Source organism: Lytechinus pictus, chromosome 1, assembly GCF_037042905.1.
Source record: "Lytechinus pictus isolate F3 Inbred chromosome 1, Lp3.0, whole genome shotgun sequence".
NCBI lineage: Eukaryota > Metazoa > Echinodermata > Echinoidea > Temnopleuroida > Toxopneustidae > Lytechinus > Lytechinus pictus.
Genome location: NC_087245.1, coordinates 39,162,261 through 39,189,997, shown reverse-complemented (window position 1 = coordinate 39,189,997; position 27,737 = coordinate 39,162,261). Strand labels below are relative to the sequence as shown.

At 36.9% G+C, this 27,737-nt stretch overlaps 1 protein-coding gene across 1 annotated transcript; it reads left to right on the top strand.

Annotated features, from left to right (window-relative positions):
* On the top strand, positions 1-27,003 carry LOC129262523 (uncharacterized). Its single transcript, XM_054900653.2, has 9 exons — positions 1-179; positions 5,138-5,244; positions 5,789-5,914; positions 6,802-6,940; positions 7,682-7,848; positions 19,186-19,312; positions 20,364-21,000; positions 21,496-21,960; positions 22,987-27,003. Exons 1-9 carry the CDS (start codon positions 167-169, stop codon positions 23,192-23,194), a joined length of 1,989 nt encoding a protein of 662 aa, XP_054756628.2. The 5' UTR covers positions 1-166; the 3' UTR covers positions 23,195-27,003.
* Positions 27,004-27,737: the final 734 nt, after the last annotated feature.

Here is a 27,737-nt window from a genome sequence, read left to right as displayed (position 1 = left end):
GAGCATGCGCATACATGCGTTGCCATAAAACGATCTTCCTACGCAACGGTTTGGCTTCAATTTTTTTACTCGATTTTAAAGAGCGATAAATATCACATTATGGACCTGATGAGGATCCAAAGGTGACATCCCAGTGTGCATAAGCTTAGAAAGTATTGATTCAAGCATGTCAAGACCAGGTAACATTTGTTGAATTGTGTTTTTATTATGTGTTTGTATCACCCTGTCCTGGAAATGTTATTTTGTTACCATACCCATATGTGCGAATTTGTGTTGTGTTTGGTCATTGATCATTATTGTTATGTATTTGTGTGTGTGTTTTGAGAAATTGAGTTGTCTGATCTTTTTCTTTGGCTTTGTGTCGTGTTCTAACTTCTAAGTCTGTGTAATACCCCTTGACTGTACATTTTCATAGAGCTACATATTTGTACAAATTTAAAGAACATGCTCTCAAAATGATAACTTAATTAAATTTAAAAGATAAATTCACCTAGAGGCTAGACTAGCATGCTAGAGTCAGCTGGCACTGGCAGCTGTCTGTTTTGAGGAGATTTTAAACATTTTTTAAAATTTCTCCTCGTACACAGACGGCTCGCAATCTTGCAGCCGCCATTAGAAAGTTAACAATGCAAAATCCACTCGATGGGGATCATCGATTTTTGTCTTTATTTCATAGAAATATATAAAAGAACTGGACGAAAATAAAGATTATTATTCCGTTTTACTTTTAGCCTGAAATGCACCAAAACGGGGGGGGGGGGGGGGGGGGGAAATGGCTTACTTCGGCTGTCGCTTAACTTCCACTCCCTGGTTTATCTGAACTTAATACATAAACATATGGCCATTGAGTCCCTGTACAGATGGAGTAAGAACTTCTGTCTCTGTAATTGGTGAGTGGAGCCAACAGAGTTCAGCGGAACAACCATAACAGAGACCGAAGCTTTTGGTCTAGAATTAACCCTGACGTGACAAAAACTTGTAGGATGGGGATTGGGGGGTCGGGTGTCCGAACGGCGGACACTTTATATTTTTGAAGCCTTCTTTTTTGTCTTTGGATTACACTAAAAATCACCTATGGGTACATTACCGCCGCCGTGGACAGGATAACCGCTGGCACGGCACTTGCAATAAGTTTTTTATTCTTATTTAAAAATTTGAAATTTATCTACATTTTACATGAAGTAAGCTTTGGATATGAAACTTACCGAACGATATGAAGCCAATTTCAATTCCTCTCTGTCTTTCTGGTACTTTATATCGATGATTTTTCTTGATGTCGAAGCAGGCATGGCCCCGATTAGCTGGTTCTCTCTATACGCACAGAGAGGGCACGCGATATTATTTAATAAACTTGCTTGTTTACGTCGTTTACGTCAGATCAGCTGTACTGCTGGCTGCGTTCTAGGCGCTCCGCATTTTTTTCGCTGTTCAGCGTTATTTTATGATGTAGCGCCATCAGCGATTATACGTGACATGTAACCTGTTGATTTTTGGTACAATTTCCTATTATGCGCCGGCGACTTGAATCTAGACTGTTCGATAGGAAAAATTAGCATTTCGATTGTTGTTTGCGTAATTTCCACCGCAGTATTAAGGATCGGACGGAGTAACTGGCTGAGATTTGGAGGTAAGCGTTTAAAATCCATTTTTATAGATAAGTTCGTGCTGATTTTTAAAATTAGATTACATTATAAGATTAAGATTACTAAATTTAGTATATTGTGAAGATTTAGGCGTGTTTCATATTCTCACATTCGTGTGATGAATGAAAACGTCAAAATTCATTATGAAATGAGATGCATTGTGCGAGGTTAGTATACTAACCTCGCATGTTGTGTGAGTGACTAAAAATATGAATTCAATGGTTGTAATCATCTTCTATTTTGTTCTCTATAATATTTCCTAATATTTTGTACTAAAAATTGATGAAACTTTGCTTGTAAATTTTTCCAATGACTTTCTAAAATTGATCGTCTGGACACACAACCTGTCCGGATATACAACAACTGGGTATATGGCAAGTTCCAACAATGGCACAAGTCTGCGCAGTTCGCAGTCCCCCTTGACTTGTTTGCGCATACGCATATCTGCGTGATTCTAGTAAAAAAAAAGAACATAGACTTTACACATGCAATACATAGACAGATAGTCTATTCATTAAAAAATCTGACTCAAATATGGTGGTAAAATAATGAATTTGGGGCATTTCATGTGACGGCCTCAAAATGCAGCCTTTCTCATCAAAATCCCTAAATCGTGTGCTAAGTGAATGGTTGCGCAGACATGGGGTACCATTTTTCAATCTTTAAATGACTGCCCAAGGTTTTTTTCCAAGAAAATCCTATTTCTTTCAAATTGTTATGAGATATTTGGTACGCTTACCGTACTCATAATATAAGGAACATTGTGAAATAAGAGAATTTCATGTTAAATCTTAACTCAAATTGTTAGGTGCACAGACTTGGGGACCACCATCATAAACTAAAAAAGTAGCAGAAAAAATTATTAAAAATATTGGTGAAAGTTTTAGGAAAATATGTAAAAAGATTAAGAAGATTAGAATTTCAAGTGAATTTGTGACATCATAAACGAGCAGCTGCCCCATATGTTATGTTATATAAAATGCATGAATTTCATTTTTTAATGGTTCTTGATGACTTATTTTTTTATTTACTTAGGAGTGGGTGTGAAATAATTGGTGTAGAGGGGTCTATTGTCGATAGAGATGATGTACTGAAGGTACAATAAAAACCATTGTCGATTTTCTAAGAAAATGACATTTCATTGATTTCTTACATGTACCATACAATATGTAGGAAAGCTGCTTGCATATGACGTCACAAATCAAATAATTAAGACTATTAATTTTTTTTATTCTTTGATGGACTTTCCTCAAACCTTCACCAATATTTTTATAATTTTTCTGCTATTTTTACTATAAATAAACATTTTGTCAGGGTGAACTTCCCCTTTAAGTCATGGGGAAAATATCACTGGAAAGTGGAAGGATATTGCTTTTGTGTATGACTTCGAGTAATGGATTTTCTGTCAAGATTGCCACATTTTTGTATGCAACTATTTTATTTCATTTTGTTTCATGAAAACTCTTCTAATTTTGAAAAGATTGAAAAGCAAACCAAGAAAAGTGAAATCCCCTCCTGAAAAATCTGACAATTGAAACAAAAAGAAATGAATGAAATTAGATGATCTTGATGATCTCACTGGAAGGATATTGCCCCGGGGGGCACTTCCATTGACGAGTGGATACCATGCGCGACCATGGGGTCTCAAAAAGCACCCTAAACACGTATTTTCCATATTCTGAAAATGCACCCCGTAACACATATTGGCGTGTGAAACCCTACCCTTAACAAGTATTGGAAACAAAACGATACTCTTGGCAAGTATTCCCTGAAATGAACCCCTAAACAAGTACAGGGATATTTTGTCACGGGTCCTTCGGTCGTTGGTTTTACCTTTTAATACACATCATTTGGTTTAGTACGACCCCACCTTCCACACCTCGTGCAAATCGGACTCTAAACACGTAGTGTTGGGGCAAAAAGGACATCCTTTATAAAACGTTTTAATTTTGTTTTATCATCCCCGCAAATTTGACCCTAAATAAGTAACTTTCCTAGCGAAATAGATACCCTTTTTTCATTATTTTTGTGTTTTGACACCCTTATCACGTTATGTACGTAACGTGCCCTATCTTGAAAAAGACATCCTTTTTACGTGTTTTTTGGTCGCGCATGGTATCCACTCGTCAATGTAAGTGGGCCCCCCCCCCCCCCGGGGATATTGCTTGTGTGCATGACTTTGAGTAATGGATTTTCTGTCTTGCAACTATTTGGAACTAATAGTGTGGAGCATACAGTTTATTCCCTTGGACCGATGAACAGGCATAGTCCTACAAGCATCGTTGGATAAAAGTAAAAGTAAAGTAAAGAACAGAAAATGCTCAATTTAAGTTGAACTTCTAGCTTAGATATTTCATGAAAACTCTTCCAATTCAAAAAGATTGAAACACAAACCAGGACAAGTGAATCCCCCCCCCCCCCCTGAAAAATCTGACAATTGAAACAAAAAGAAGTGAATATAAGTTAGATGATCTAGACAGATCTATTCACAGGCTGTTTAAATCACCTTAATTTTTTATATGCAAAATTTTAATCATTTGTTTTTTAAGGAAAATTCACTGATGTCAACACTGCCATCTGCTCCATAGTAATGCGAAATGGCGCAACCACAATTATTTCTGAAATACTTGCCGGCTAAGTTGGCACCAGTAAAGATTTTGCAGTGATTATTGACTTAAAAGCTTAGATTTAACTTTTACATGTAAGCTTTTGACCAACACTTTCAGTCAAAGATCCTAAGCCAATATAGCCATTCTAGGCTAATGAATCTCACATTTACTTCACAAAGTAAAAAGGATTCTTTTACTCCTATATTAGCCTTGATTAGACCACATTTGGAGTATGGATATGAAGTCCTTAATTAAAGAAACATATTCATGCACCACCAGAAAGTTTACAAAGAAGGGCCACTAAAAACTGGTGCCCGAGGGAAAGAAACATGAGCAAAGATTGACTCAACTTAAGCTCCCTAAATTGACATGGTACTGTACCTTGCATGAGAAGATATGATTGAAATGTTCAACTTATTTCACAGATATGACCAGAAGGTAGTGCCAGATGAGGGTCACTCGGGTGCATGGGCCTGGCCCTAGGTACCAGATGTTACATGTATAATAAATGTCTTTTTATCCCAAGGTCGGTCACTGAGAAACCTTAAAAATGGGAAAACTTTGGAATTAGTCTTAATAATGATTTAGTTAATGCACCCCAGTGTCCACAGCTTTGAGAATGGACTTGATAATTTTTTATATGGGACCCAGCGAAATACAAGTTTTGAAGTTGGCCCACCGAGACATGATCCATCATTCAGCCAACTTAAAAGAGGAGACAGAATTTGGATCCGATTCTGAATACAGAGGCTTCAGCCTGCGTTCAGAAGCATCCATACGTACCCATTTAGTAAAGAGCCATGATCAACTTAAATCTGAAAATGTGATGTTTGAATAATAGTTTTAAAATTCACTTTTGTAATTGAAATTGTTTTCAAATGGTAGGTTCTATGAGGAAGAGAAGAGGCATTGATGCATCCCCATCATCAAAGTCAACTCAAGGTCTTGAACCATGTCATACATGTGGAAGAACATTCCTGCCAGATGTTTTGGTAAGACTTTCCAATCGAGTCTAAAATTCTCCAGATTTATATTCTACTATTTTCGTAATGATGATATAAAAAAAATCATGATCCCTGAAATGCTTCTGAACCTTTTCCTAAGAATTTATCAGGATTCTAAAGTAAGTTCACCTTTGATGTCTCATCTATGACTTTCCTATTTGATGGACAAAAAATACCCCAAAACGTACTTTGTACTACATTTAAATTGTGAAAACTGCATTGTGGGTCCTCCTATAAAAGAATACCTGAGCTACCGATAGTCTTAAGAGGCAACCGAGTGAAATATGTACAGAAGTAATGGGGAAGTTGCTCATGTGTTACATCACACTTTGCATTGTCAATTGTGGTATATCCATAGCATTAGTTATCTCAATATTTAATTTTCTTTTTTCTTGTTATTTATTTTTTTCTCCTAACTTCATTGATCTTTTTCTTTGGTTTTGCTTGTTTTACTCAATCCAACTGTTTTCAAAGCTTTTATACTCCATCAATTATTTTTTCTGTCTTGTTTCGTGAATCTCCTGTTTTTCAGGCGAGACATTTACAAATATGTGCCAAAGTGTTCAACTCTAAAAGGAGAGTGTTTGAGTCGGGAAGACAGAGAATAGCAGGAACTGGAATATCAATCACAAAAATTGTCAGACCAGATAAAATAAAGGTAAGTTAAAGATGCAAGATGTATGTCCATTCATTGAGAGTATAAAGCATCATGGTTTTCCATTAGAAGAAATTTTCAGTTTTAAGCCAGCCTTGGCCTGAGAAAATGAGCGTCACTTTTTGTGACAAATTATTCCGTCCACTATAAGGGTTAAATCACAGATTTGTGGATTTCTTCTCGATGTATCTGTTTCCTAAGTATAGTAATCTAAGATCACATAGCATATATCGTCATGTCGGTGCAAGAACACCCTCAACACCTCACTTTCATGCATTGCATGGGTGCAAAACGACCCTAGCAACATTTATTGCGTAAGGGCGTTTTTTTTTTAAACAATGCAGTACGCGAAAATGTTTTGCTAAGGGCGTTCTTGCACCAACATGACAATATGGTTTTATGTCTCCATAAAGAAAATTATCGTTTTGAATGAAATTGTTGAAAAAAGATGACATTTTAGGTATATTCATTATTGGAGCAAAGGGAGGAATGGTCCCTCCCCTACATCACAATAATATAATACATCTGCAGCCAATTCGAGACCTCCTCAGAAATTGTGATTACAACTCTTTAAGACTTTGAACATTTTGCATTGTGTGGCCAATTTTGTTCAAAATTTCTCCTTTCTGTTTCTTTGATTTTTCTTTATCTTATGCAACAATTTTGATGTGCTTGTAAACCACTTTTCATTTGGATTAATGCCTCTATCCCAAGCCTTAAAGAGATTAATTGATGAAGCCTAATTTCAGATATATATATATCTGAAAATACATATGGAATACAGTTCTAAAACAATTTTTTCCTGTTGTTTAATGTCATATCCGATAACAAATGTGGGGATACCATGTTGTCATTGTTCTAGATTATCTGTATTTGTGAATCTCGTACAGAAACAAGGGATCAAGAAGACAAACTGGAGACAAAATCACGCAGACTTTGTGAATGCCATTAGGTCAGCAAGACAGGCCCAGCATGCCATTAATACAGGGAAGCCCCTCCCTCCGCCGCCGCCTCCATCCATCAATCCAAGTAAGTGTATAACTTCATTGTCTGAATGGAGTTATTCTCAAAGAGGTTTCAATCGTACAGTCTACGAAACTATGGTTTATCCAGATTTCTTGTATTATTGCGCTTCCCCTTTAGCGTCCTTTGCCAAAATAGTGCATTTGATTGGATTTTTTCTTAGTGTACATGATGTAATAAATACTTGTTAAGGGGTGCATTTTCAGAATATGGAAAATACTTGCTTAGGGTGCTTTTCGAGACCCCGTGGTTGCGCATGGTCTCCACTCGTCAATGGAAGTGCCCCCCCCCCCCCCCCGAGCAGTTTCACAACTGAAGTAGCTACATGTATCCTGAGTAAATAAAACACTATCACTCTTATATAAAATTATATGTACCTTGATATCACAAGGACTTGTTTAATTTCTGTTGAGGTAACTTCCGTAGGAACTTAGTAAAGCAGCTTTTCGCCACATCAACACCAAGCTGGTATATACCAATTACTTATGAATTTCTTTTTTGTAATGCCCAGGTTAAACAGACATAGTGACTGACGACTTTTGACACAAGAATTACTCACAGCCTTTTTTTTTTTGGGGGGGGGGTTAAAGTGCAAATAATGGCATAGCTGGGTTTTGAACTCACAACCTTTCAAATCAGGAGTCCAGTTCTCTAACCACTAGACCACAGGACCCTCAAGGGCCCTCTAAAGAATACACAGTGTAAAACCCAATGAGATTCAATCTTCTTTGTGTTTTTATCATCCAGACTACATCCAATGTCCTCATTGCGGGCGTCGCTTCAACCAAACTGCGGCAGCCAGACACATCAACTTCTGTGGCGAGAGAACCAATACCTTTGGTTCGCCCGTCAAGCCACTCAACAAGAGAGCTGCGGCTGACGTGCATGGGAGCAAGGTGGCCATAAGAAAAGCCGTAAGTGATTGTATTTTATGTGGATTCTGTACAGGGGACATGGTCTTCAGCAAGAAATTTACCCATATTGTGCATTGCTGCACTCAACCCAGGTGAGGTAAATGGGTACCGGCAGAAAGTAATTCCTCAAAAAGCTGTGAGCACCTGAATTGGTAGACTAGCTTAGCCAGGGTAATATAAGAGCGCCTTGAGCACTTTAACAAGGTGGGTATGTGCGCTATACAAATCCTATATCATTTATTTTAAAACCAGCTTTCATAGAGCTTTTCTTTGAATCCCTTTTTCAAGTCTTGCGAAGGGGGGCGCTCTACATTTCTATTATACACACCAAACAAGTAAAATGTATGTTTCTGTTGTCAAGATGTAATATCTATATCTTGGAACAATTTGGATGTCAAAATTACACCCTCAAAAATTAGAAGAAAAAAAGGGGTGAAGGTGGTGAAATAGGAGCATGAATTTGATTCTTTGAGTTTATTCACTTTAAGGAAACCAAAACCAAAGAAGAGAATCAATCTTATTGGAAAGAGTAAAATGAGAGGTACAATTTCAAACAAGTTTCATCAAAATCGGTTATGAAATAAGCACTGAAGTTATGACCATTTAAAAAGTCTCGTACTTTTTATGGGGATCCTCAAATTGGCAAAACGTGCTTCAAAATGGCTGATTTTGTGGACAACTCTCCATTTGTTTTGTACACAAATTTGTCAGATTTTCCCCTTTATTTTACATATTTCACATTATCTCCTCCTGACCTTGACATATGTCCCTGATAGCAGAAACTGGTAAAAATGACGTCATAATTACGTCAGTTTAATGATGAGTGTCACGTCATTTTGACGTCGTAACATGACGTCTTATTGACGGGATCTTGCACCCGCGAATAACGTCATTATGACGTCGTATATTGACGTCATTATGACGTCTCCAAGAGTGACTATGACATCTTAATGACGTCTTAGCAACGTTTGTACAACGTTTTCCTGACCAGTATCAAGGGTCAGATTGACGTCGTGTATTGACGTGATTATGACGTCTTCGAGAGTCAACAACGACGTCTTAATGACATCCGTGCAACGTGTTCCTGACCGGTTTTAGACGTCATATTGATGTAATTATGACGTCTTTAAAAGTCATCTACGACGTCTTAATGACAACTTTGCGACGTATTCCTGACCAGTTTCAGACGTCATATTGATGTAATTATGACGTCTTTATAAGTCAACTACGACGTCTGAATGACGACTTTGCAACATATTGCTGACTAGTAATAGACGTCATATTGACGTCGCATATTGAAATGAATATGACGTCTTTTGGAGTCAACTATGATATCTTAACGTATTCTGACGTGATAATGACCTAAACATTAAATTATACATGCAATGTACATACACACATCACTTCAAAGACCTTGTCATTGAGGATTATCTATATTTGGTGAATACTGAGGTGGTCTGACAATGTCCAGCATTCCCAGTAACAATATAATGATCCTCCATGCCAGGGCCTTGCATAACTTGTCTCGGTCTCAAGAACATGACCCCCCCCCCCCCCCCGAAAAAGAATATATACAAAAATGGAAAACGAAATCAAATACATGTACGCATTTCAATTACGAAATCGTGGCAAATATTCTATTAATAAATAAAAGTTGCATAACATATTACCAGCAAAAAAAAAAGGAATACAAAATGTTGAAAACTCTAAATAGATTGAAAAAAAAAACACTTTTCTATGAAAATGCAGTATTAGGGTCAAAGGAATGAAATTACAATGTTTGTTATACCAATACATACAATTGTACATGTATAAATACACATTAATACATAACAGAGGCATAATGATCTCCAAGAATAAAGCTTTTTCGTTGAAATTGTAATTAAATATACCTTCAACTTTAGACAACTATGTAATGTAGGTAAAAATATACTGTATGTAAAAAAAAAAATACCTGAGTTGGAATAGTTTCAGGATTTATGGAAGCTCGCATTTGGGTGAAAGAATCATACATGTACATTAATTTTTATGAAATGTTTGGGTTGTATTACACTATCACTTAGGGCCAGGGGTAAAAGACAGTAGTTGCAGCAAACAATTATTTCTTCGGAAAGTCTTTTAAATTAAGGTTAATTGTCAAAATATTGTAGTTTGTACATAATCTAGATCTGGGCCCTGTATTACAAAGAGTTACGATTGATCCGATCAATCATAACTCTATGGAAATCCATCAGTGTCATAATTTTTTTCTACGAAAAATTTGCACAATGTCCTTAGTATGCAAAGAGAAGCGCAGCGAATTTTTGAGAAAACAATGAATGCATGAACATACATCATAGCTAGAAAATATTTTGAACAAACATGCTTAATAGATGTTAACGTTGCTGACCGTCCATAGTTGCGATTGATCGGATCAATCATAACTCTTTGTAAGACGGGGCCCTGGTAAATTAATGTAAACTTGTATCTTTGTAAAATCATGAATTTTGATCTTAAAATCAATAATTCTGATGATCACTAACACAGAAAAGCATATGTGGGACAGGACAGTGTATTATGATTGATTTGAAAAATACCCCACATTTGATAAAATTACATGCTTATTTTTCTCATTTCTCAGCAATTACACATTTTCTTCCCGAGCTTTTTGGCACACATCTTTTATATATACATACACTTTGCTGGTAATTCTGTTGGATTCTGTTCGAACTCATTTTAAGATAGTTACTACTAGAGGTGCGCTATTAACTTAAGGCAACTATGTAATGTAGGAAAAAATATACTGTATGTAAAAAAAAAAATACCAGAGTTGCAAAGTTTTCAGGATTTATGGAAGCTTGCATTTGGGTGAAAGAATCATGCATCAATAAGTCTGATGAAAATAGTTTGTGGAACTGTTGTATTACACTATCACTTAGAAGGAAAAGACAGTAGTTGCAGCAAACAATTATTTCTTGAGAAAATCTATAAAATCAAAGTTAATTGTCAATATATTGTACATAATCTACATCTAGTACATTAATGTAAACTTGTATCTTTGTAAAATCATGAATTTTTAAACTTAAAATCGATAATTCTGATGATCGCTTGTAAACACAGAAAAGCATATGTGGGACAGTGTATTATAATCGATTCGAAAAATACCTGACATTTGATAGAATTACATGCTTATTTTGCTCATTTCTCAGCAATTACGCATTTTCTTCCCTACATGTAGCTACGTAGGCTTTTTATGTGAGCTGAGAGATTTCATACCAGATTTCCTTTGCTTGATAAAGTTCTTATGATAGTCTGTGTATCAGCATAGCATGTGTTCAGTGTTTTGAACCCACTGGAAATTGTGCATCATATCTTTATGTATGGAAGTCATTTTGCGTCTGCGATCTCCATGGTTTTTTCAGGATCTATGTGTTGACTAGACCAGTCCCATATTGATATTTTCGTGCTGTGTCACTTTGGAAGGCCGTCTCTAATTGGTTGACTGGTGAGTTGGCAGATGCACAGCCCATCCCACTTTTCAATTATATCATTACGTAATCTCTAACATGTCTAAGATATCCACCAGATCAAGAGGCCGCTTGCACTCGGCTAACGCATGTACACAATCCTCTGCTTTATCATTAACTGGATCTAAACAAAGCCCAGCATACCTAGATCATATTGATACAGTCGTTCAAAGAGCGGTGGCCGTGGCAATGGATAAGCGCGAAAATAAATTGCGTGAAATTCTTGATGAAAAGCTCACTAGTCTACACGTTCTTGAAATATCTATCGATACTAAATTGAAGCAACTCCGTGTTTTTGAAAAATTGGTTTCTGATAACATGACTAACACCATAATGCTTTGTCAAATAGGCTTGACCACATCGAGCAGTACTCCTGTCGCAATAATATCCGTATCCGTATGAGATTGTTCGAAATGTAGCAAAGCAGATTGGTATCGATCTTACTCCATGTGACATTGATCGATCCCATCACCTTTGCCGACCAACTAGCAGTCATGATGTTCAACCCAAAGGATCATACCCCGGCGTGGCCCTGTAATGCCAACTTAGCAGCTCCACCAATCAATGTGAAATTCACTTCATACAGGCCGAAACAAACGATGATGAAAAATAGAGGAAAATTAAAATGCTCAGGAACAGATGACTGGGTGCAGGCAGGCAAGGCAGTTCAGGTGGGATGAAAATTTATTGGCAGGACACCTTCCGTTTCAAATTACAGCATCTGCAAAAATAACAGAAGAGGAGAAACATAAAAACTTTTTCTACATAAACTATTTATTAATCTTCATTAAAAACTAGATGGTTTCAATATTAATTTCCAATTTATTTTAAATGATTAAAAAACGATGTGGGGTTTGTTACATATTTTATACTTCAAATATTAACATGTTAAGTCAAGTCGGGGGGGGGCATGATGCCCTCAAGACCTTTAACCATCTCTGTATAAGGAAGGAAATTTTAGAATCAATTTATTTGACACATAAAACATATTATTTTTTTATAATTACAATTTTAATTCATGCCTTTTTTATGTGTTTTAAATGGTTATGGGGTAACCAGGACTGTCAGGACCGAGAATTCGAACTTTGAGGCTGAAATACAGCCATTCCCTATGCCTGATTTGGCTTAAATTCAGGTCAAGGATCAATTAAATATATATTTTGCAAAAAAAATCTGACAAATTTTGAGGTGGAATTAGTTTTCTGGCATCGCGAGATCGACCAATGCAAAATTTTATTAGCGCCAATTTACCATCTAAACTTGTCATTGAAATTAGAACGTCCAAACCGATCTAGTACCAGTACTAGCACAATGAATCAATCAGCTATGCATGTGCACCAATTCTGTATTTCTTGCATACGTACGTCACTCGAGTTAAAGTTCATGTCATTGCGTTATATAGCGTGGGAATTGTAAGAAAGTGATCCTTCAAAATTTTTACCTTCCAACAATTAAAATTTTTTAAGCCTTTGTATGCATTTAGAGTACAAAAGCTTACAAATTGGACAAATTAAATGTTTGCCCCAAAATTATTGTGGGAAGGGTGGATTTTCTAGGGAAATCCATCTTAGTGTACAAAGTTCTACAGGCAACAGAGACTTGTAAAGGCTCCGTGAATGAAAATACAATGAAAAAATATCACAGAGTCCTCGAAGTACAGTCAGGACCATTAACAGATTATAAGGTGCCCCGAGTTTGTGCACACCCAAATCTGCGTGATTCTGATAATAGAGATTCCCAATGATCCCCCCCCCCCCAAAAAAAAAGGCTTTACATCTGAAATAGCCTTCTAACTTACCTACTGCCCGATGCCTCCTATCATGTAGGGCAGCAACGAAGGATCTCCACTCCTGGCATCCAGCGATTCTGGGCCTTCTTCTGGAAACTCCCCCAGGCCAGGTCATATTCACTGACTTCATCTCCTCCTCAACTCCTCATGTGTGACACCGAGACAGGTGGTTTTGTGTCTCCCTCTCTTTCTCCTGAAATGTCAAACAGATCTATTCATTAAAAATCTTACTCAAAATGGTGCTTTTGGTAGAAAAATAATGAATATAGGGCATTTCATGTGACGGCCTTAACCCTTATTAAACTGGGGGGGGGGTCAATTTGACCCCCCCCCCTCAACAAATTTCATCGCTACGCTGTCGCGCAAAAAATTTTGATCGCGCCGCTCACTGACTTTTTACTTTCAAGTCTCGCGCAAATTTTGAGACCAAATTTGTGACGCCCGGGTACGCGGTTACGACATTACGCAACATTATGTAAGTGCATGTCAGACCCAAAATTGCTCATAATCATGATTTCATGTACAAATCCAATGCAAATTGTGTATTTAGCCAAAATTCATAAATTTATCATTATTTCTACTTTTACTGATTAAACTTAATTAATTTTGCCTTGTTTATGATTAGAATTAAGTCTAGAACGATTTCCATCGAAAATACAATAAAAAACAAAATGTAAAAAAACAAAGAAATACATGATTAAAAAAATAATAAAATACATAAGAAATCGGTCTTGGTACCAGATTTTTTTTCAATCACAATTGTTAGGAATGCTATAAAGAATATTTTCACCCAAAAAATAGCATTCTTCTTCTTCTTTCTTCTTCAAGCTACACTGCCTCCTTCAATCCTGAAGATTCTTGCAGTATTGTAGTACCGGGGACCGGCTCCATTCTAGGAGCTTTATTTAGTGAATCAGAGCAAAACGTATGATTTCATGAATAAATTAGCATAATTAATTCATATAAAATAAAAAAAATATGAATTCAGTGAAATTTACCAATGCAACTACGTAGATTACGTCATTCTCTACCATCATGCAAATTTTCGTTGTGATCGTGCAATCCACGGCCGAGATCTTATAAGGGGGGGGGGGCAATAATACCCCCCCCCCCCCCCGGGAATGACAAGAATCAAAATACCCCGGTAGATTTAGGATTTAAAAAATTGTCAGTACGGTACCGTATATCGAGGATCTACATAGTATGTAGATCTGGTACAGTTACATAAACTGAACTTTGTGAAATCTTGAAATCTACGCTGAAAAATGTTCAAACTGAAGATCACCAACACAGATAAGAGCACGTGGGACAGTTATTATTGCTCTGATTAATGTCGGCCCGACGCTTGCCTTGGCTCGAGTTGACCCGAATCCTGTGACTGTGTGCTTTTTTGCTTATTTCGCAGCAATTACACAATTTCTTCCAGAATCCTTTGGCACATACGGTATATTATTTATAAATATAGACAGACACTTTGGTGGTCATTTCATTGGATTCTGTACGAACTCATTTTGATATCGTTACCACAACTGGCATTTAGTGATTTACCTTAAAGTGTGCACTGTGTCTGTGCAGACTTGTCTTGGGCCCTGAGCCCACCAGCGCAGCCTGTCCTATTCAGCATGCCGGCGCTCGGGGCTGCCACCCCGGCCGGGCAGTGTCAGTGCACGAAATCTAAAGCCAAAGGCAAGCCGCGCTCCGAAAAGAAAATCTTAGAAGATGGTTATCTAACTTACTGTTTGGTCTCCTGCGAATGCCTTCGAAGTCGTTATCCAAATCTGAACCGTGTTCTTAAAGTAGTAGAACTATTATTAACGGCCATCTTCGTCGCACTTAATTCTCGATCCAAAATTAGGCTGCAACATTTAACGGCGAAAAACGGGCGCGTTCCTCTGTTCCTTTTTCAAATTAAATGGTTGCGACTGCGCCAGTACGTTAAGTTGCATGCAGTGCAGCGCGCATGCGCAGGCTCGACGCCCGGCGGCGAATTAATTCTGCGGATCATGAATTTTTTATAGGGGGTGAGCCCGGGGGGCGTGCATGGGGGGGGGGGTGAGCTAACTAGATAGGGGGTTTGCATGACACCGGGGCATGACACCACTTGCGAAAAAAAAGTTTTAAAATAGATACAAACTTCTTTGACATATAAAGCTTCCTCTTGTTTGGTTTGGTTGGCAACCAGTTAAGAAATGATTATTTTTGCCACTGCTTTTGAAACTTTTTTTCTTTGAAGAATATACTTTACCTAAAATAAAAAAAATTCTGTACTATTTTTTTTTAGTTTTACTTTTCCTTTTATAAGTAGAAATAGCCTTGCTAACATGGCAAGGTTGAAAAAATGGCAAAATAGTATGTGGCTTTGAAATTAAACTTGTAAATTTCCTCGTCGTTGATTGGTAAAATTTGATGTCATAATCACGTCGTAATGTGGTCATATGAAAACGCAAATTTCTTTGTCGTTGTTTGGTAAATAAATGATGTCATAATCACGTCATAATGTGGTCATATAAAAATGCAAATTCATTTGTTGCAGATTGGTCGATAAATGACGTCGTAATCACGTAATAATCTGGTCATATAAGAAAGCAAATTTACTTGTCGTAAATTGGTCAGTAAATGACGTCGTAATGACGTCATAATCTGGTCATATTATAAGCGAGCAAATTTACTTGTCGTAAATTGGTCAATAAATGACGTCGAAATCACGTCATAATCTGGTCAAATAAAAATGCAAATGAAAGTTGCCATTCTAAGTCGTCAAAATGACGTCGTAAGAACGTCATAAATACGACGACATGACGAGTATTACCACTTTACGACCGTGTCTGCTATCAGGGGTGGTGTGAATTATATTTTCCCATGACATATGTTGTGCTCAGAAGGAGGCAAGATGCAATTTGAAAGAGAATGAGGAAAATCTGAAATTTGTGTACAAAACAAATGGAGAGTTGTCCACAAAATCAGCCATTTTGAAGCACGTTTGCCAATTTGAGGATCCCCATAAAAAGTACAACAAGAGTTTTTAAACTTCCATAACTTGCTTATTCTATAACTGATTTTGATCAAACAAGTTTTAGATTGCTCCTCTATTTTTATTTTTTCTAATAAGATAGATTTTGTCCTTGAATTTTGTTTCCTTTACGTTTAATATATATCTTTCCTCATATTGGTCCTCATTTCTGAGAGATAATATTTATTTGATACGGCCCATGGTAATAGGGATTTTGCGATGATCGAGGGATAGTTTCTTGTAGTAACACAATTCTTATTTTCATCTATTGCTTACAGAAAGTGATAGTTACAATAAAAGGACAGGAGTTTAGGGATAATAGTAGGATTTTCAGAAATCGTAATCATTTATCACAATTTTAGAATATAAAAGAAAGGAGTATCTTTTACACACTTCTGAATGCATGCCTTGAATGTACACTTAACAGCAGTACTGCTTAACAGCTAGTGTGAACAAATTATAGTCATACTTACAATTGTATTGGAAATCTGTAAATAAAATAGGCAGTTCCACAGAGTTTTTGGCAATTATTGACATACTAGAATTGAAAGATATAGTAGTTGACATCAAGCAAATATTTGCCAGTAGCTATGGTACACAAAATCTTCAAAGTTTGATTACTCAAAGATTACATTGTTCAGCTTAAAGGACAAGTCCACCCCAACAAAAAGTTGATTTGAATAAAAAGAGAAAAATCCCACAAGCATAACATTGAAAATTTCATCAAAATCGCATGTAAAATAAGAAAGTTATGACATTTTTAAGTTTCGCTTAATTTCACAATATAGTTATATGCACATCCAGGTCGGTATGCAAATGAGGGAACTGATGACATCGCTCACTCACTATTTCTTTTGTATTTTATTATGTGAAATATTCTTATTTTCTCCTCATTGTCCTGTGAAACAAAGTTGTATTTCTCCCTGAACATGTGGAATAACCATTGTTTAACATTTTATTGTTCAGTCAAGTTGGTCCTTACTGTCAAATCTGTAAAAATTGAAATATTGTATAATTCAAACAATAAAAAACAAAGGAAATAGTGAGTGAGGGACATCATCGATTCTCTCTTTTATTGCATGTGACTAAATTGTGCATATAACTATTTTGTGAAAAATAAGCGAAACTTTAAAATGTTATAACTTTCTTATTTTACATCCGATTTTGATGAAATTTTCAGTATTATGCTTGTCTGATTTTTCTCTATTGATTTAAATCAACATTTTTCTGCGGTGGACCTGTCCTTTAATATTTTCAAGCCTGAATATTATAATTTACTTGGTTGGTCTGCAAGCATTTGGTCTACTTCTCGGTCCAATGCCACATGGGCTAAACTTATTTGGTCTAATATCAACATTGCCATTTGGTCCAGTTTAATATTTTCAATTATGTATGCTTGGTTTATATTCACTTGGTTGGTCTTTAAAGCATTTGGTCTACTTCTCAGTCTAATACCACATGGGCTAAACTTATTTGGTCTAATATCAATGTGGTTTTAATTGCCATTTGGTCCAGTTTAATATTGTCAATTATGCATGCTTGGTTTATATTCACTTGGTTGGTCTGCAAGCATTTGGTCTACTTCTCGGTCCAACGCCACATGGGCTAAACTTATTTGGTCTAATATCAATGTGGTCATATTGCCATTTGGTCCAGTTCAATATTTTCAATTATGTATGCTTGGTTTATATTCACTTGGTTGGTCTGCAAGCATTTGGTCTACTTCTCAGTCTAATATAGCACATGGACTAAACTTATTTGGTCTAATATCAGTGTGGTCTAATTGCCATTTGGTCCAGTTTAATATTTTAAATTACGTATGCTTGGTTTATATTCACTTGACTGGTCTGCAAAGCATTTGGTCTATTTCTCTGTACAATGCCACATGGGCTATACTTATTTGGTCTAATATCAACATTGCCATTTGGTCCAGTTTAATATTTTCAATTATGTATGGCTTGGTTTATATTCACTTGGTTGGTCTGCAAGCATTTGGTCTATTTCTCAGTCTAATACCACATGGACTTAACTTGTTTGGTCTAATATCAATGTGGTCTTATTGCCATTAATTGGTCCAGTTTGATATTTTCAATTATGTGCCTGGTTTATATTCACTTGGTTGGTCTGCAAGCATTTGGTCCAATACCACATGGACTAAACTTGTTTGGTCTAATATCAATGTGGTCTTATTGCCATTTGGTCTACACTACGCTTGGTCTAATACCCATTTAGTCTAATTCTAAATTAGCATTATGCCCCAAAGGTCTAATATCAACTTGTTTCTTCTAATTATTTCAAATGAAAGTTTTGTTCAATAACAGTGAACATCTAACCGTTTAGACTAAATCATGTCTACAAAATGAGTACATAGCCAAACTGGATTTATACAATTTTATTCATGGGCTAATTGGAAATGAGACCATATAGCAGACAAACTCATTGTATATTCTATCAAAAAGCAATTGACTGCATGCTCACATTCAGTGTTACAAAGTGTGTTGCAGAAAAGCAATTTATTATTGTTCAATTAATCACCTTATTTAATGGTTTACTTTATTTTGATTCTGTGAAAACTTCTTAGGTCTGCATCTCTTACTCTTGTTTCTTCTCGATTTCTTTTATCATTATTTGTGTAGGATTCCCCTTTAAAACTAAGTTTGAGTTCAAGTATAGAAATCTAATATCAAAAGGAAATGGCTGAAAGCAATCCCAGGGTGTTTTTCTTGTATTAGCATTTAGATCAAAATATTTCAGAATTGCTCGAAATTATATTCATAAATTATCACAGGCTTTTCAAAATTGGTATAGCTACCACAGGAAATAACATGTGGGATCACACTCTGAACAGACAGGCATTTTTCAGTAATTTTTCTGATCTTCTCGATTTATACATTTTCTTTAAAAATCGTTTGGGGGAAATCATTTATTTATGTTTTGTTTTGTTCAATTCTGTGAACATTTTATTTTCTGTTGTTACGATTACCAGTGTTTATCTTTAATAAAAGTTCCTATTGCTTCACTCCACATTGCAGTATGATAACATTGTAGTGAGACGGAAGCCTTCTACCAACCCCTATGCCTATGCCCAGGGCGATGGCAACGATGAAGGGGTCAAGGTCTACTCCGCAGCATTTGGGGGCAGTGGTCCTGACCAGCAAGGTAAAATTACAGTAGACACTGCATAAGTCGACCTTACGTCAAATATCGCTTATTTAGGAACAGTGATTTTCCGCGATTGCGGAAAATGGACAGAATTGTCCTTTTGAAACGGGAAGTGGCTTTCCAAACAGAAAAACATATTTCTTCTCAAAATGCACAAAATAGCAACAGAAATTACTCCCAAATCCTCAACGAAATACAAATATCAACTGGAAAAAACACGATCTCACTTTGCTACAACAATACACTCATCATGTCTGCTGTCGAGCCCCTCCATCTCTCGATCGTATCGAAATTAGTTTACGCTGACGTCCGCATAAAGGCAGAAACACGGCCGTGTGTTGCTGCCCTCTGCATTCGGTCATAATCGCGGTATTCAACAAATCCAAAATGGCGGATAAGCGAAAGTTGTCGACTGCTCAAAACAATGTGCAAAAAAGTCCCCAAATCAGCGATAAAATCTCATTTAACCATGAAATAATGCTAGTAATATGAAAGGTGAAGATGTATTACGTTTCTTTAAATAGTTTTTGTACTCAAATCACTTCGATTAAAATCAATTTTAAAGCGTTGTCAGTACAGTGGCAGATACAAATTTTGACCAGCATGAGCATTTTGACATCGCTACTCATTGCGTATTGATTTTCTATGTAAACAGAATTGTCACTTTTTCATGAACACAAAGTCTATGGGGAAGCGGAATTTCCGTTTTCAGACATGCTGAAACAGAATTTGAGATTTTCTAAAACGGAAAAGGCAATTTTTAGAAACGGAAAATCGTTGTCCCTACTTTAATATTGTCTTAGCTTGTGCCATAAATTTCTAACAGTTGATATTAGTTTACCTGCACTTTTTACATATTCAATAATTGAGAAATGGGGAAGGGGGTGCTATTTTAAAGAAAAGAGCAAATTGATAAGGTTTGAGAGGGTCCTTTAGCAAGATTAGTTGGATGCTCTAAATATGATTTAATGTCAGTGGTATTTTGAGATCATAATAGTGCTCTTTTGTGTGCATTGGAAACTTAGAATTCTCTGTTGCTTTCATTCAGCTTCAACGGTTACTGCCAGACGGAATTCAACCTCACCGAGAAGAAAAATAGCTTCCCCTAGGCAATCCTCCCGCAGGAGTTCATCTCTCATATCATTGTCACCAAGGCAACAATCATCACCAAGGCAACAGCCTTCACCGCGGCAACAAACATTGCCAAGCCAACGGACATCTCCAGGGTTCAAGCAGTTTTCCAGAGAGTCATCATCACTCTTGTCGCATCCGTCCACCTCTCCTCGTTTTCAGTCGTCCTCACAGCCGTCCGCATCTCTGCTGCCCCAGACAGCATCCATGAAACATTCCCCTTTGCGGTCGTTACCTCCGGCAACGCAGCATCCGCCATGGCAGGCGCCCACGTCGCCACAAAAGCTACCATCTCCTTCTCAAGAACTGACAACAATACAGCCCCTGTCCCCATCTAGCCCTCACCAGCATTCCTCACCATCTCAGATCATGGGTCCTTCTGCCCAGATATCCCCTCCACCTATTCCTCAGGCAAGCCTCAACTCATTACCGCCATGGCAGCAGGCCTTGAAGACCAGCAACAGCAGGTCACCTCCAAAAGCAGCAAGACTTCCCAATGGACACATCAGGAGGTCAAGATTGATCAAGTCGGGAAAACCCAAGGGCAATGTCAGGTAAGAACATCTTACGCATGGTTTCAGTTAAAAAGAAAACAATGTTAAATGTCACCACATCACCACAGTAAGATGCATTCTCCAGTCAAATATATTTCTGATAAGACAAGACAAAAAGGATTCTCAAAGGGGAGGGGGCATGTAAAAAAATGTTTAAAACATAGGTCAAATGTCACCACCTTACCACCATCGGATGCACTTTCCTGTCAAATTCATTTCTGATTTTAAAAAAAGGGTCCTCAAGGGGAGGTGGCGTGTGCCCCTCCTGGAGCCATTCCAGGGAAAGCAAAAAGTTGGAAAATCAATGCATGTGCTCTCATTTTATGCATTTTTTTTTACAGATGCAATAATTTTTATCCACTTTAAGTACATAAATGCTCTCTAACTGTGACATTTATCGTTTAAAAAAAAAGAGGGGGGAAAATTCCCTCAAATTTGCACTCTTCAAGTGGTGCTAATTGTAATTCCTTTTTCACTTTAATTTTTTACAAACAGATTCGCTGATAATGTCCAAGTGAAAACATTTGGGGATACTTTACCGGGACCAGACGATGTCGGAGGGCCTGCTGACTACGAAGCGCCCTCACAGTCGGCGTATGCCTCCCACAATGCCATGCCAAATAGCTTTGATGAACAATTACTATCAAGACACCAGGATCTCATGTCGGTGTTGAAGAAGAACTATGGGGACGATGTGATGCTGGCCACGCCCGGCAACCACATCGAGGAGATGGTGCAGTCCAGGCATCCGACCCATCCCCTTCCGAACTATGGTGGGATAGGTCACTATGGCAACCACGGAGGACATGAGGGTGGAGGAATACCCGACCTCACACCCATGAGCACGGGGCTACAGAGAAGCTCAGCATTGAATGCCTCGCCATCGCATCTCCCGCCATCCTCTATGAGGACCTCCTATCAGGATTCCTTTGGGAGAACGGATCACCCGTCATTTGATAGGTAGGATTAATTCAAAGAAGGAGATGATTTTAATAACGATGAAAGGAAAACAGTGAGATGAGTTGATAACCTTCATGTTGTCGGTTGTCAAGTGGATTATCTAACATGTTTACAGTATGGTCATGTTTTCTGTACTTTCCTCCAATGATTTAGTTTGCGAATTATTCAGATTACAATATACAATTTGACCTTCCTGGGCCCCGGTCGTACAATGAGTTATGATTGATCCAATCAACCTCAAATGTATGGAAATCCATCAATGTCATAATTTTCTCTTCAGGAAATTTGCACAATATCCTTTGTAAACAGAGAAGCATGCTGAATTCTAACGGGGAAAAAAATGAATGTTTGAATGTACAGCATATCAAGAAATATTTATATATAATATAGATGTTGACGTTGTTGGCTTTCCATAGTTGAGGTTGATCAGATCAATTGCCAACTCTTTGTAAGACAGGGCCCATTAGTTAAATAATTACCTCATTTGAATCATTATATTAGACCAGAGTAGGCAAAACAGATTTCTTTGTTCCCAAGAGTTTTGACTTGAGCATACTATCACCTGTATTTCAATCCATTTTATTATTTGGAGAGTACACATTACCATGGACAACATGCACCTCATTCAATCTTATCAATCTATAACATTTCTGATGGTATCTCAAGAATAGATACCATGATGCCATAAATGGCCGTACGCTGAATTTTTTTCCGCGGGGGGAGGGCAATATGTGTAACAAGTTTCAAAGTTTAGGAGCGAGGTGACCAATCTTTTCATGGGGCACTTTTGTATTTTCAAAATAGAATAGAAGGTCTTTGTGCACCCTTTTGGTGAGCTGGGTGACAGTTTTCAGTAAAAAATGAAAGTTTTCCAAATTTCTTGGGGGACAAGGCAACTGCCCAGCCCCCCCTCCCCTGCATACAGCCATAGCCGTTTGTTTGTTGGCATTCAATTTTATAACAACAAAGATAGAAGTACAACATTCTGATGTTTCTCTCTTTTTTTTTTCCTTTAATATATTGCAGCACAACTCCCTTATCACTGAACAACCCATCAGGACAATCCAATGAAGCTACCTCCAACCATACCAGGCCTCCGCAGGGGTACGGTAGACGGCCACGCCCGGTCGTAGGATCCCTTCGTGGTCCAGTTCCTACCAAGCCATCTCCCAGTGACTTCAGTAAGCTCTCTATCTCCGGAGGCATGCATGGAGGGGCATTCTCAGGAATGTGATGTTGCTGATCTGGAAGTCACGTCTAATTGGATGTACCAGGTTCCGCCCGGCACCTACTTAAGCCGTCTCCCAGTGGAGGGCATTCCGAGGAAATGTGACGTTGCTGCTCTGGAAGCCACTACCAATTGGAGGTTCCAGGTTTCGACCAGCACCTAACAACCATAGTCATCAAAGGGCATTCCCTTGAAAGTGATCTTGAAACTGATGTTGCTCAGATGAAAACCATGCCCAATTGGATTCTCGAAAATCTTCTCGTTATGGTCCAAATCTGCAGTCTAACTCCCAGAGACTTCGGTTAGCTCTCTGTCTCAAGAGGAATGCATGGAGGGGCATTTTATAAATTGATATCACTGCTCACTGGGAAGTAGACCTTGCCCATTTGGATAAAAATTGGTCACCTAAACCCAATTCTTGCGGTCATCGGTTGGTGTACCTGAATAACATGAATGTTTCTCAGGCAAAGTTTTTCAAGGGCCCCGTTTCATTAAAAAAGTTGCTGTGATAGCTGCTCTTGCTGGAATATCAGCTTTCATTGGTAAAGCCAATCAATAAGCAAGATTTTCACTGTTGCCATGGTAGCCAGACTTGCTATCATAGCAACTTTTAATGAAATGGGGCCCAGTAGTGCCTTTCACTGGAATAATCAAATTTGATGCTTTCTTTTGAGTGACTGTACCTATATCTCCCACAACATGAAAGCTCCACGAATTTTGTGTATTTCATGCATGCTAATACTGATAGATTGGTAGACCACAGTGCCCTAAACACCTTGCATCGATTACAATGTTTCTCTTTCAAAGTGATTACAAGCCTTGCCTAAACGCCACAGTATTCCTGTGATCTCATGGCCAGTCAGGGTTTGCAATTTCCAGGTGGGAAATACTGCAGAAAATTTGCCAATGCTGTGAAGTACTTCAAATGTACAGGGAGGTACAGGCAAATGATGGAATGTGCATGAGAAACACCGGAGCCCCGTCTTACAAACAGTTATGATTGATCCAATCAATCGTAACTCTATGGAAATCCATCGGTGTCATAATTTTTTCTACAGGAAATTTGCAATGTGTCCTTTGTAAGCAAAGGAGAACACACCAAATTGTCAAGAAATCAATTAATTTATATGGATATACATTCATATCTAGAAAAAAATTTGAACAAAAAATGCATTTTATAATATGTTAACTTTTCTGGCTTTCCATAGTTGCAATTGATCGGATCAATCACAACTCTTTGTAGGATGGGGCCCAGGGCAGTACCTGGAAAATTGTTAAGAAATATATTTTGTAGTATTCCCCTGCATTTCCAACTATTTCCCATTTTCCTTTGAAAAATTATGAAGGCGGTATCTGCTGTTAGTTCTATTTATAACAGATGTATTCTTCCCTGCCCTTGGGATTCTTCGTTCGGTCAAATATTTCTTTAATTTCGCAATTTTTACTCGCAGACTGTGCTCACTTGTATGCCTTTAATAGGAAAAAGAGTTCGACCTGTAGGCCTTTCATGATAATGAACGTTAGTGGTGCATGTATTATGAAATGCATGAGTTGCTGTACATATAATATTGTATTAGATTTAATATCTTAATAGTGCCTCACTGCCTCTGGAATTAGACATTTGTGACATTTGACAGTTGAATAATATGCAAGATTTTATAATAGAGATGCTATGCAAACACTGTTTTCAAAGTCTACTTAAAAATTATACCACATATTTTGTTGTCTGTGTGGCTTTTTATATGACATGAATATGCAAAGAGTTACCTCTCAATTGTGTAACTGTATGTTTAGGGTTCTTTTTTTTTAGAGAGAGAGAGAGAGAGAGATGTCTTTTTTATATGCTTTATAGTCATGAAATTCTAGTCAAAGAAAACATTATTTAAGAAAATTGAATCAGCATTTTTTTGAAATAGTCTTTCAATTAATAGACATGAGTTTGACAACAAAAGCATCATTACTGTATGCAAAGCATATAAACAGTAATATATTCTATTGGATAAGAATTGGATAGATATATTCTGTGTTTTTTTAAGAGATATAAGTCTGAAATTATATTTATTGGACAGATTTGCTGCAAAATTTTATCAAATATAATATTGAGTATTCATGAAAGCTGAAAACATACTGAAAATATTCTATAACTTATAACATATTTCTTTTATTTATTCTATCAAAATTTCTAAATAAACATGTACATGTATATGTTAAGATGAAATTAAAATATTGCCAGCCAACTATAAATGATATTGGACATTTATTCATGGTGTTCATATCTACAAGTATTTCTTAGATACTTATATTGAGTTGTTCATCACCTTGACTTTTGTTTCAAAAAAAACTTTTACACGTTAGAACTATTTTAATAAATGAAATATTTATTACTATATGATATTAGTCATATTTATTTATTGTATGACACTTTAGTTACTTTATAAATGTCTTTGATATGACTTAAATTTCATTACTTTTTTTTCTGGGGCTGAGGATATCTATAAATGACTTTTTTTAAAGTCTTATTTTCAATTATTATAGTAACCACAACTTTTGTTTCAAAATTTCTTAAACAAATTGCAATGCAAGTCAGAAATTTTTCAATTAACATTTATTATTTTGATTGCTCAATGAATTCCAATGCACCCCTGTCTATACTAGTCTGCATGCAGGCACAGACCTTTGGTTTTCGTTATTCACATAGTACATAATGTGAAGTCTGAAATGTGAGACTAGATTCACTGTATACTTCGGCTGAGATAGTTTGGAGTCTATAGTCTTCACTCGAGACATGGTATAATTGGTTTAAAGTGTCAAACTTGAGTCTGTGCTTGCAGACTATACAGTGTGAAATTCTGTGATGTTTATTTGGTCAAATATAAGAAATAGGTGTTGGGGTTTTTGCTTATTCAGTTTAATCACTGATCAATTGTTGCAGTTTCAATTGCTGTTCATAAAATGCTGATATGGATCTTGATCAAGTGATTGGCTGAAACCTGTCATGTGATCAGTCGTTTATTTTAGCCAACAGGCAAATTTGCTGATGACTGGTTCTATTATATTGACCGATCATGGTTTTGATACGAGAATTGTTTATGAAATTATATAACAATGATCCACGTCACTATCTTATAAAACAAATAATGCACATCATTTTGCAAGGGCATTAAAATAATTACCCACACTTGTTACCTGTGAAACGGTATCAGCGCCATGAGGCATAAACTGTTCCAAATCCACCTTGTGTATGTTATTATTACCATTACCCTCCATAATGTGCATTATTTGTATATTATTGCCTTATTTCTTCCTGTTTAGGTGCCTTGCTGTTCCTATTATTTTTAAAGCCGTAATTTGAAGTGTTTCCTTTGTTACAGTGTATGATAAGAAGATACAACACTTGAACACTAGATAGAAAACCTCTGGTGTATATATATTAGTCAGTTCTTGCCAAATGATGATGAATTACTTTATACTACCTGGTCGGGTGGTGGGTGGGATAGGGGATGGGGATATATCACATTTATTGAACACTGAATGACCATTGCTATATGTATTTGACACAGTATATAAATGGAGAATCTGTCTATGTTTTATCATCTGGAATTGGCTTGAAACATGTATATTTTTTTATTTTTAATCTTTAAAATAAATTGGAAGAAATTATATGTATGTGTGTATGCCTACACTGGCTTAATCACTTCGATTAGATAAAGATTAAAATCTCATTATATTTACAAAAATGCCAGGAAAGCGACAGTGGGGGCCTGGAAGGGGGTGGTATAGGGTGGTATTTGTTGGAACAATTGCCCCCCCCCCCCAAAAAAAAAAAAAAAAAAATGTGCCCTTATAACAGCCCTCCTCCACATTTTCTTTAGATTACCCTCCATTTGCCCCCCCAAAAGAAAATGTAAAAAATCCTGGTGCTGCCACTTGGTAACTGTTTCGTGCGTGCCCCCAACAGTGGGGGCCTGGAAGGGGGTAGTATTTGCTGGAACAATTGCCCCCCCCTTCAAAAATTAAAATTTGAAGGTAGAAGAAAAGAAAAGTTGAGTAATGTGCCCTTATAAATGCCCTTAACATTTTCTTTATATTGCCCTCCATTTGCCCCCCCCCCCCCCAAAAAAAAAAAAAATTGTAAAAAATCCTGGTGCTGCCACTTGGTAACGGTTTCCTGCGTGCCCCAGATTAAAAACCAGGATATTAGACTAAAGATACATTTCTGATTTCATTTCTGCCGTAATTTTCTTGTTTCAAATAATTCCTACCCTACTGAGTCTGAGTAATACATATATACCAAGTTGAGAGCTGAAATAGATTGCAAATATGTACATAATTATGTAAAACCTGTGGCTGTATACATGTATATATTAATTCTAGAATTGTTTTATTCATTTAACAATGCATTGCGAATGCAGCTGAATAAATTTGATATGGACTCTGACTTGAGTATTGTATAGACTTATTTGTTTAATTTGTTTATTTTGTTTGTTTTTAATTCCATATTGAAAGATGCCATTTAAAAGGGTCCGTTTTCACATAATCTAGGCCCTAT

What these genes read in the sequence shown, in the direction of transcription:
- LOC129262523 (XM_054900653.2), top strand. An exon ending in AGGTGGCCATAAGAAAAGCC is followed by an intron (nt 7,849 to 19,185) that starts GTAAGTGATTGT and finishes TCCACATTGCAG; the next exon opens with TATGATAACATTGTAGTGAG. An exon ending in CAGTGGTCCTGACCAGCAAG is followed by an intron (nt 19,313 to 20,363) that starts GTAAAATTACAG and finishes GCTTTCATTCAG; the next exon opens with CTTCAACGGTTACTGCCAGA.